The 11,573-nt window shown below is 53.9% G+C and overlaps 1 protein-coding gene and 1 long non-coding RNA gene across 2 annotated transcripts; one reads left to right on the top strand and one right to left on the bottom strand.

The window, feature by feature from the left end:
• Positions 1–2,253: 2,253 nt before the first annotated feature.
• Asf1b (anti-silencing function 1B histone chaperone) lies at positions 2,254–9,597 on the bottom strand. Its single transcript, XM_090336080.1, has 3 exons — positions 9,312–9,597; positions 4,250–4,365; positions 2,254–2,640 (listed from the first exon to the last, which is right to left on the bottom strand). The coding sequence occupies exons 1-3, from the start codon at positions 9,418–9,420 to the stop codon at positions 2,266–2,268; spliced, it is 600 nt and encodes a 199-aa protein (XP_090192206.1). The 5' UTR covers positions 9,421–9,597; the 3' UTR covers positions 2,254–2,265.
• Positions 5,151–7,818, top strand: LOC150067901 (uncharacterized). Its single transcript, XR_016536171.1, has 3 exons — positions 5,151–5,215; positions 5,591–5,640; positions 7,635–7,818. It is a non-coding gene; the product is annotated as an uncharacterized LOC150067901 (long non-coding RNA).
• Positions 9,598–11,573: the final 1,976 nt, after the last annotated feature.

Genomic DNA, 11,573 nt, shown 5'->3' with positions numbered 1-11,573 from the left:
TGGTGCTCTACCACTTGAGCCCCAGCTACCATGGAAGTCCGCCTGCGGCATCCCTGGCCGCTGGTCAGGACTTGGGAGCGAGGGCACAGCCCCCCAGGGACAGGTCAGGTCGTGCAATGCCAGGCAAGGGCAGTGGAGCCCCAGCACCCCATATGTCCAGAGGTTCTGGACTGGGGATGCTCCCCTGCCCCACTCACCCCAGGAGCTGGAGGATGGAGGATGGAGTATCAGGTGAGGCTAGGTACACAAGACCAGACCCCACAGGAAACAGTGTTCTGGCCCCAGATGTCTTCTAAACTAAGCATCGGGGCCGGGAACTTGCATTAGTGTGACAGCGTCATCCTGGCAGACATAGGCCTCGGCTTCAATCCCTCAGTGCAGCGTCAAAAAGAAAGGGTTGAGGGCCTGGAGTTTGGCCTAGTGGTAGAGTGCTTGCCTAGCATGCACAAAGAGCCGGGTTCAGTTTCTTGGTACCATACATAGAAAAAGTGAAGTGGTGTGGTGGCTCAAGTGGTAGGGTTGTAGCCTTAAGAAAACCCAAGGAAAGTGCACAAGCCCTGAGTTCAAGCCCAGGACTGGCAAAAATAAGGAAAGAAAAAATGAAAAGGTTGAGCTGGGGTTGCACGCCTGTAATCCCAGCACTCAGAAGACTGAAGCAGGAGGAGGGTGACTCACCAAAACCATGCCCAAAAGAAACCCAAAAAACAAACCCAGGCCGGCAGTGTGGCCTAGTGGTAGAGTGCTCACCTAGCATGCGCTAAGCCCTGGGTTCGAGTCCTTGGTCTCACATACACAGAAAAAGCCAGAAGTGGTGCTGTGGCTCAAGTGGTAGAGTGCTAGCCTTGAGCAAAAGCTCAGGGACAGTGCCCAGGCTGAGTTCAAACACCAGGACTGGCAAAACAAAACCCTAGCTACTCAGGAGGCTGAGATCATGATCGTGGTTTGAAGCCAGTCTGAGCAGTTAAGTCCATGAGTTTTTGTTTTTGTTGTTGGGGCTTGAACTCAAGGCCTGGACACTGTCCCTGAGCTTCTTTTGCTCAAGGCTAGACAGCTAGCCTTGAGCCACAGAGCCACTTCCGGCATTTTGTGTATGTGGTACTGAGGAATTGAACCCAGGGCTTCCTGCATGCTAGGCGAGCACTCTACCACTAAGCCACATTCCCAGTCCCCCATGAGACTCTTATTTGCAATTATTGACCAAGAGACCACAAGTAGGGCTGTGGTTCAAACAGTACCAGAACTGACTTCAAGTCCTAGTACTAGCATTAGATTTTAAAAGTGAAAACCTGAGGCACAGCACACATGCACGTACTTGGATTGTCATGTTACTCTTCTGCTGGTCAAGGTCAAAGTCTGAAATTCACTGATAGTGATCTGTCTGCTCAACAGCTGGCTTGCTTATATTTTCAGAAGAACCCCCTCCCTGCTGTTCATGAGGGAAACAACCATTTGGGACCAGAACACAGTGTATAGTAGAAGGCGGGGGAAAAAAAAAAAAATGTTACCTGTCCCAGGGGACCACAGGCCACCCCAAACATGGCCCCTAGCCCACCACAGAGAACGGCAACAGGCAGTGCTCATGAAGTGCTTTTTTATTGCAGACCAACCAAAACACTTCTGGTATCAAAATAGAAAACTGCACTCTCAAACAGGGTTCAGGGAGCGACGAGGGAACCAGGGTGCGGGGAGATGCTTTGGTGGTCTCCAAGTGGGCAAATTGGGGGGCACAGGAATCCTCTGGGCACCACACCCCCTCCCCAGCTCCATCCCCAGGGAGAGCCCTATCCTGGGTTATCAGAAAGCAGCCTCTGCATCCACCAGTCTAAGTCCATGGGTCTTGAACTTGGAGAGCTGGGGGAAGGGGGATCCAATCAGAAGTTTGGCAAAGAAAAGGGGTGATGGACCCTGTGGGGATGTGACCCAGACGGCCAGAAGTAAGTGGCTAATAGAGAGAGCCTGGGGACCAACTGGTGTGTGTGCATGTGTGTCACAGGAGCTGAGGGGTGCCACGGCCTGCAGGTGGCTTTGAGGTGCACAAGAGAAAAACGTCACAAGTCAGAAAGAGTGAACCACGGAAACACTGTCTTCTGCGGCCTTTAAGAGGACGGACGAGGCCGGAAGAGAGCTGAGCCCCAGTCTTTCTTCTGGCTCAGCTCTGACGGGCCTGCTGCCCTCCTGACCGCCTGCCAACTGGGGGAGGCAGGTAAGCAAACGAGCCGGGGAGCAGCCCTGGCGGAAGATGGCTGGACCTGGCTGGCCTCCACGTCAGAGGCAATCCATGGAGTTCTCGGGGAGCAGGCCAGGGATGCAGGCTGGGAGGCCCAGGCCCTTGACAGGCGTGCAGCCCAGACTGAAGGCCAGGCTCGGGTCCTGGCTGTCTGGGGCCTCCAGCCTGTCTGTGCTTTCCCAGTTGATGTGGAAGCGCGTCACCCGGGGGTTCGAGGCCAGGATGTTCCGCTGGAGCTGAGAGAAGTCTGGCTTGGGGGGCGGGTTCTCCCGCAGCTCGGGGTTGGGGTACTCGTTGTTGACGTAGTAGCCCACGCGGATGAACTCTTGGCCATGGTACGTGCAGGTGATGAGGACTACAGTCACGCCCACGGCGTCAGTCTCAGGGATGAGGGATGGGTTGGGGGCGTCAGCCTGGGGAGACACACCCTGAATCTCAGCACCACGTGGCACCCCAATGTCACGCCCAGATTCCCAGAGGTTCACCAGGGTAGAAAGAGTGCGAGTTACCCTCAGGTTTCCAGTCTCCTGGGGATTGCAACTGACCACCCAGAGGAAAGGGCTCCACCAGGAAAGGGCTGAGGGGCAGAGTGCCTGGTGGCACAGAGGACATTTTGAACAAGATGGCATGGTACCGTGTGTGTGTGTGTGGGGGGGGGGGGAAGTGGAGGGATTGGGTGATGTGGGCACAGAGGAAAGCAGCAGGTGAGGCTGAGGGTGGACAGAACAATCCAGCCATTTGGCCAGGGGCCACTTGAGGGCTTGGGAGAGAGTGAGGTTTAAGGGTGGGGTGTCCTGTGTGTGTGTGTGTGTGTGTGTGTGTGTGTGCACACGCAACATGCCACATTTGTATGCCATCTCAAAGTGAGACAGAAAGGTAGGGGATTATTCTGGAAAGGGGCATGGATTATTCTGGAATGGGGCAGGAACCTATACCCAATAACAGGAGACACATTTGGCCTGGACTGGTGTGAAATAAAATGAAGGCAAAGGAAAACACGTGGCCTTAGTCAAACACAATTAAATTTTTTTCTGAGACATGATCTCGTTATGTAAAACAGGCTAGTCTTGAACTTTTTTTTTTTTTGACCAGTCCTCGGGCTTGAACTCTGGGCCTGGGCACTGTTCCTGAGCCGCTTTTTTTGTTTGAGGCTTGAGCCACAGAGTCAGTAGTTTATTGGAGATAAGATTCTCACAGACTTCTCTGACAGGGCCGGCTCTGAACCACAATCCTCAGATCTCAGCCTTTAAGTGGCTAGGATTACAGGCGCGGGCTACCAGCGCCCAGCTAGCCTTGAACTCTTGATCTTCCTCTTAACTGCGAGGACAGGCAGGTGAAGTGAGAACCCGCTCTGGTTAATGACTTGCTCTATGACTACGTAAGCACCAGTGCTCCTGTCTACAATCCCAGCTACACAGGTGGCTGACACCTCATGCTGGATACCTAAGCCAGCCAGGGCAGGAGATCTGTGAGGCTTCGCTCCAACTAGCCACCAAGACACCGAAACTAGAGCGGTGGCGGAAGTGGTAAAGCACCAGGCTTGAACAGGAAAAAAAAAAAAAGAAGCAATGCCCAGACCCTGTGTTTAAGCCTCAGGACCCCCCAACCCCCTCACAGTGACTACCCCAAAATCCAAGGGTGCATCTCCATGAGGATGTACTGCATTAGAACCGGCTGAGACTTTGTCCCTGAGCTCTTTTGCTTAAGGCTAGCATTCTACCACTTTGAGCCACAGCACCAACCGAAGACAATGTCTCACATACTTTCCGGTCTGGGCTAGCTTTGAACTGGGATCCTCAGATCTCAGATGCCTAAGTTTACAGGCATCAGCCACTAGTGCCAGCTTGAACCTGAACCACACCATACTTTCCGAACAAAGAATAGTTCGTGGATGGGACGTAGCTTTGCAGGAAGAGAAACTGCCTTACACAGGAGGCCCTAGGCTACATCCCAGCACTGCATAAACAAATAATAAGGAGATACACAAAGTAAGAGTCTGTTCGGTGGCAGCACCTCTCTTACCTGGAACACAAACATGTGTCTCCCCGCCGGGACGGGACCCACCAAGACCGAGTCCAAGATCTGATCAAATGCCTCGCTTTCTGCTGAGCCCACATAAATGAGTTTCCACTCTAGGTCTGCAAAAACACAGGGTGGAATTAAGCCACGGAAATAGCAATAAGATAGTCAAGGGTCTTTCTAGAACTTTCCAGAAGGTTCTTCCAGATAGATGGAGTTGGCTGGGGCAGAGACAGTTTCCAACTTGTGGTGGGGACATAGTTGCTGTGTGCCTGGCTGAGCCTGGAGACCTTGACCTTGACCCTGGGAGGAATCCTATGGCAAAGTCCAAATCAAGAGCCATGTGATGCCATCTGAGGCAGTGGGCTGGGCACCTGGGGTAGGGAATGGCGTCCACTTTCACACACTGGCACTGGCATGGGGCCAGGGGCCTATCTGCGGTGGGGGTGGGGTACAGATTCTGAAGGGCAGGAGGGGGAAATCAAGGCTATTGGGGGGGGGGGCAGGGTCCAGGCCAGCCCTGGGTTTGCCAGGCCGAGCCCCAAGCCACACATACTCGTGGCCACCTAAGTGAAGAATCCTCAGTGTGTGCATGCTGTGTGCCACCAGGGTGGGGGCTCCAGGCGAGCAGAGCCCAGGCCAGCCATGGCAGGCAATCCCGGGTGGTGTGGACTCCTGCCGAGGTCCAAGTGTATCAGAGGCAAGGTCATGCGAGTGCAGGGGCACTTGGCAAGGGACCTGGAACTTATTTTAGATTCTTTGAAATGACACAACATTCAGGGCGGCAGCTGGGCGAGTTTCACAAGCTGCGATTTTCACAGGAAGCGGCTCCTGGAAGCTGGGTCTGCAGCGTGCATCCAAGCTGGGAAGCCCAGCCAGGCCTCGGCCTCCGGGGCTGTCACCTGAGCCCAGCCCTTCCTCGATACACCCACTTCCTGTCCCTCTGTGGTTTCACCCGCACCCTTCTAGGTGAGCACTGGGTGTACTGGGGTTCGAGCTCCAGCAGGGATGTTGATGGATTTGTAGTTATTATCCCCCTGCCCCCAAAGGTCCTGGGGCTTGAACTCTGGGCCTGGGCGCTGTCCCTGAGCTTCTGATGGTTCATTGGAGATAAAGAGTCTCACAGACTTTTGTGCCCAGGCTGACTTTGAACTGCGATCCTCAGATCTCAGCCTCCTGGGTAGCTAAGATTATAGGTGTGAGCCACAGGCGCCCGGCTTCCCCCCCCCCCCCACCGTGTTGCTAGGATGGGGTTCTGGGTGTCTTGTCACAACCCCTCCAGCTACGGAGACAGAATGACAGGCATAAGCATGGGTCTCAAGTTTTGTTTTGTTTTCTATTAAGAGCTGGCCTTGAAGTAAGATCCCTTAATGACTGCCTCTCAAGTAAGCAAGGTAAGACACAACTCCAGGTGTATCACTTTTTTTTCCCCCTGGGCCTTGAACTCAGGGCCTGAGCACTGTCCTTGGGCTTTCTCAAGGCTAGAGCTCTACCACTTGAGTCTCAGCACCACTTCTGTTTTTTTCTATGTATGTGGTACCAAGGAATCAAATCCATGTCTTCATCTATGTAAGGCAATTATTCTACCAATAGGCCAAACCCCCGGCCCCTCCAGGTGTATCACTTTTAACAAATACAGCCAGGAATGGATGGTCAGATCTACAATCCTACCTACTCAGGAAGCTGAGATATGACAATCATGGCTCTAAAGCTAGCCGAGGAGGGACAGTCCATAATACTCTCATCTCCAGCCACCCAAAAGCCAAAAGTAGAGTTGTGACTCAAGTGGTAAAACACTGGCTTTGAGCACAGAAGCTCAGGAAAAGCACCCAGGCCCTTGGTTCAAGTCCTAGGACTGGCATATATGAAGAAAAAAAGAAAAAAAAAAAAAGACCAGCCAAACAGCCTGCTCTCCTCTCCTACTGAGGAGTCTGAGATGGAGCTGGAGGATCCTATTTCACTCCATTTCCAATTCAACAGCGAACAGCTGGGCTGGACAAGTGACTCAAGACCCAGTGAATGTAAGGCCCTGTGCTCTGGCCACCGGAGCAGAAAGGGGGAGTAAGTGACCCGGTAGGATCAGAGTTGCTAGGAGGACAGCAGAATGTGGCTAACACAACACTCACTTGGGTCTATTTCCTTCCAGTCTCACCCCACAGGCAGTGTTGCTGCAGACATACACACAAAAGCTAACGCACAACTGTACCTCTCAGGATGCTGCCTGAAACTGTGGCCCAGGGACCTCCTGACACAGGCCCCTGAGAAACTGGAAAATTCACAGAGTAATACGAACCCCAAAGTTAGAGGGGAAGCCCCTTGTGGCTCTCTTCTATGTTATCCTTTCTCTTCAAAACTCTGAGAAGGGCCAGGAACTTGGCCTAGTGGTTAAAGTGCTTGCCTAGCAAGCACGAAGACCCGGGTTCGATTCCTTGGTACCACATATATAGAAAAAGCTGGAAGTGGTGCTGAGGCTCAAGTGGTAGAGCTCTAGCCTTGAGAAAGTCCAAGGACAGTGCTCAGGCCCTGAGCTCAAGCCCAGGACTGGCAAAAACAACAACAACAACAACAACAACAAAAAAAACCCACAAGAAACAAACAAACAAAAAACCTCTGAGGGGGCCAGGAGTTTGGCCTAGCGGTAGAGTGCTTGCCTATCATGTATGAAGATCCCGGATTTGATTCCTCGGTACCACATGCATAGAAAAAGCCGGAAGTGGTACTGAGGCAGTGCTCAGGTCCTGAACTCAAGCCCAGGACTGGCAAAACCAAAACCAAAACACCTCAGAAAAGCCAGCCAGGCCCAAATGCCTCATACCTGTAATCCTACCCGAAGGATCTTGGTTTGAAGCTAGCTCCGGCAGAATTGGTGAGATTCCATCTCCAAAAATCACTAGTAAAAAGCCAGGACCAAGTGTGGATCAAATGGCAAACCACCATCCAAGCAAAAAAGTGGAGTACTGGGACTTCAGGCATGCATACCCACGGCAAACACTTGTCTCAGCACACCATAGATAAACTCAGGACCACTTACCCTTAGCTTTCTACCTCACAGTTGGCGGTTTACCACCTGAGTCATGCCTCTAGCCTGCTTTCTTGCCAGAGGTGGAGTCTGACTTCTCTGCCAGGCTGGCTTAGAACATCAGTCTTTACCTCCTCAGCAGCTAGGATTGGAGGAGTGAGCTACTGGTATCCAACTTAGTGTTTTCTTACTCACTGTATGTCCTTATTTGGCAATAGCATCTATGGTCATTTCTACTTTTTTTTTTTTTTTTTTGCTAGTCCTGGGGTTTGAAGTCAGGGCCTGGGCACTGTCTTTGGGCTTTCTCAAGGCTAGTATGCTCTACCACTTGAGCCACAGTACCACTTCTGGTTTTTTCTATGATTCCAGCCATGACAAAGGCCCCTGACTCAGAATTCAACACCAGCTCTAGTGACACCTCTACCCACTGGCTCTCCATTAACTGACTGGGTTCCTGGCAGTGTTCCAGTGGCCTTCCCTGTGACCAGCTGTCAAGAAAGAATACCGAATGGGGAATGGCCACCCTATGTTACACGCTCGCTCGCTCTCTTTCTTTCGGTGCAACTGTTTTTAAATGCAAGAAGCACCAACAGGCTGAGGGAAATCCGATCGCCTGCCCTGTGGCAACTGTGAATCCCTGGACCAGTTAGCTTTTGCTGTCCCCTCCAGCCTTTTAAACTAAATCTTACTCTGCAGCAGTCACGGTACACTTTATTTATTTATTTACACCCTGCCTCGGTCCAGAAAGGATTTGACCTGGCTTCTTCTATAGTTAGTCACAAGGAGGCTCCCTAATTGAAATGGGAGAGAGCCGGGGAGAGGAGAGGCTGGCGGGCTGGCCCAAACCCAGCGCACACATCTCTGGCAGTTCCGGGCTAATCCAAATGGCACACACTTCTCTACAAACCACAGGGCTAATGGGAGAGCCCCACTCACCTCAAAGCCACCTCAGCTCTGAACCCCAAAGAGAGCCTGCCCAGCCCCCTTCCAGCGGTGCCAGGACCTCCAGTTTCCCACGTGGCTACCCCTTTCTTGGAAAGGTCCTGTCACCTGTGAGATGACAGTCCAGCCACCAGTCTGTGACTCAGACGAATGGAACAGACACACAAAAGGCAGCCATCCCCTGGCTGTGTGAAGCTGGGTTCCAGAAGGTTGCACGGCATCCACACTCTCTGCCCACACTAGGTGGAACCCTAGGTGGAGACCAGACATTTCTGGCTGTTCGAGCCTTCAGGAGTCTAGAGGGAAAAGCTGCCCAGCAAGGCCACCCCTATGTGTGTAACCCCAAGCGCACAGCCTGGGGTGGGGAGCGCACGAACAGGAGCTGGGGGACAAAACCACCCCCAGAGACTGGCTCGCAGAAGCCCCCCCAACCCTGCCCAGCGGAGCACAAGAAGGGAGGGCCGCAGGAAGGCTGCAGAGGGGGGGAAAAAACCACAGGGAGTGTGAAGTGTGGGAAACCTTTCACCTGGGAAAGGAGGGCGCAGGAGGGATGGGGGGTCTCCCCTAGAATAAAAGGGGGTGGGGTACCCCGAGACTGGGACCCTCGGTGGGAGCTAATGAGGAAAGCGGGGGGAGGGGGGATCCTTGAAGGTGTCCGCGGATTACGAGACTACTTAGTAGAGTAGGCTGAGCCGAGGGCCGGTGGCTCACACCTGCAACCCCAGGCCGAGGTCTGAGGATGGCGGATCACGCCAGCTCGGGCGGGCCGGTCGGCGAGACTCCCGCTTCCAATCGCCTGCAGAAAGGCCGGAAGCGAGGCTGTGGTTCCAATGGGAGAGCCCCAGCCTGGAGCCACAAGAGCTCACGGGTTCAGGTTTCCGGAGCGGGGCGCGCACACGCGCACACAAAAGGGGGGTCCGGGAGGGAGCGCCCGGGAAAAAGGAGGGGTGTCGAGGCCAACGCGGGGGGCCGGGGAGTGCTGCAGGGGGCGAGCGGCGGGAAGAGGATGGGGAGGGCCGGGGTCCCCGCAGGGGGGCCCGGAGGAGGGCTTCTCGAGGAGATGGGGGGCCGGGAGGGAGGGCGGCCCCGGAGGGCCCGGCTCACCGTCCGCCAGGGCCTCGTTGCATTCGAAGCTGATCTCGAACCGGAAGGGGCTGTGGAAAGGACTCGGGTTCTCCAGCACCACCACGTTCAGCACCGACACCTTCGCCATCGCCTCGCCGGGTGACGGAAGCAGCTGCGGCGGGCCCCGCGCGCGTCAGGGTCCGGCGGGAGGGGCGGGGAGGAAACGGGGGGGGGGCGCGGGACGACGGGAAGGACGGCGAGACCAGTAGCGGCGTGAGGTTCTTGGCTCCGCCGCCCGCGGCCCGAACTGCGCCGCTCGCTCCTCCGCGCGCCGCCTTCAAATAGCCGGCTGCACCCGCCAGCCAATCACCGCCAACGCTGCCGGGCGGCGCGCGCTCTCGCGGCGTTAGCCAATCCCCGTGCACCTAGCGGAGCGCGCCCGAGCACCAGCGACCAATGAGAGCAGCTCCCTCTCAGCGTACAGCGAAGGGAGGCGGGACTATCTCTGAACTACGTCTGGAGCCAATCCCCAACGTCTCCGACTCCGAGAGCGAGGGCGTAGGTGGGTGGAGCCAGGATGAGTGGCGTCCCTTCATAGCCAATCCTGACCGTTCCCGCAACCAATGTGGCCCGCCCCTCTCACGCCTCCTTTCCGGGAGACGCAGCAGGCAGAGGGCAACGCCGTCAACGGCCAAACGGTGGCGCACGGCGCTCACTGAAGAGAAGAAGAAGGTTCTTGCTTGCGCTCTCAGTGATTGACAGGGAGGAGTGGGGCGGGGATAGGGCAGGTTTCTGCAAAGTGATTGGATGACGTTGCACGGAGGGCGAGAGGAAGGGAAAAGCTTGGCTTACAATTGGCCGAAAGGAAGCGGAAGTGGGGAGTTGGGCAGCGGCGTTGAGGCCCGGGCGGGGCGTGGGGGGGGGATTTTCCTGTGGGCAGGTGAGGTTTTTTTTTTTTCTGGAAGCTTCTGCGAGGGGCTCCTGGCTGGCGAGGCCCTGTCGGGCCTGCGACCGTTGTGACGGTTGGTAACGGTTGAGCCCCAGGGGTGCCGGGTCACTGGGCCGGGCGGGTGTTCGAGTCCCGGCTCTGCCAGACCGCGGGAACTTCCCTCCCCTCCCCCACCCCGCCCGCGTGGACCTCGCGGCCCGTGGAACTCAAGCCACGGAACTGCTCGGTTTGTAACCATATAATAGACACATAAAACACACAATGTATACATTATATAATGTATATCATAGAACAGTATATATTGTATATTATGTACATCATATATTATAATATATAACACACATATATGTGTATGTGTGTGTATATATATATTTTTTCTTTTTTTAAGCCAGTCCTGGACTTGAGCTCAGGGCCTGATCACTGTCCTTGGACTTTCTCAAGGCTAGAGCTCTACCACTTGAGCCTCAGCACCACTTCCAGATGTTTTTCTATGTATGTGGTACCAAGGCATCGAACCCGGGTCTTCATGCATGCTAAGCACTTTAACCACTAGGCCAAACTCCTGGCCCTGTAGTAATAATATTTGAAATATATATTATATGTATTATATATAACATATATTATGTGTATATATATTATATATATATAGCCCAGCTGTTTAAAAAATCAAATTTTAGCAGGGCCCGTGGGCTCACGCCTGTCATCCTAGCTACTCAGGAGGCTGAGATCTGAGGATCCAGGTCCAAAGCCAACCCAGGCAGGAAAGTCTGTGAGACTCTTATCTCCAATTAACCATTAGCATAGGGGAAGCGGGAAGCGGGGTTGTGACTCAGGGATAGGGGGGTAGCCTTGAGCTGAAGAGCTCAGGGACAACGCCCACCCAGGCCGAGATTTCAAGCCACAAGACCCACCAAAAAAAAAAAAAATCAAATGTTAATATATTTAATCCATGATCAATAAAATGGCATTGCCATACAACATTTCTCTCAATAATACAGGGGGCCAGGAGTTTGGCCTAGTGGTAGAGTGCTTGCCTAGCATGCATGAAGACCCATGTTGATTCCTCGGTACCACATACATAGAAAAAAGGCGGAAATGATGCTAAGTCCCAAGTGGTAGAGCTCTAGCATTGAGAAAGTCCAAGGACAGTGCTCAGGCCCTGAACTCAAGCCCATGACTGGCCAAAACAAAACAAAACAAAAAGCCTGAAGTGGCGCTGTGGCTTGTTGCTCAAGTAAATGGTAGAGCACTAGTACAAATTGGCTCAGAGACAGCACTCAGGCTCTGAGTCCAAGCCCCAGGACTGGGAAAGAACAAAAAATGCTAAAGGGTATAATTCAGTGAATGCTTGC

The sequence above is a fragment of the Megascapheus bottae genome, chromosome 1 (genome assembly GCF_031878675.1).
Source record: "Megascapheus bottae isolate mThoBot1 chromosome 1, mThoBot2.hap1, whole genome shotgun sequence".
NCBI classification, from domain to species: domain Eukaryota; kingdom Metazoa; phylum Chordata; class Mammalia; order Rodentia; family Geomyidae; genus Megascapheus; species Megascapheus bottae.
The sequence above is the reverse complement of the archived record's forward strand: the minus strand, read 5'-3'. Positions and strand labels throughout refer to the sequence as shown.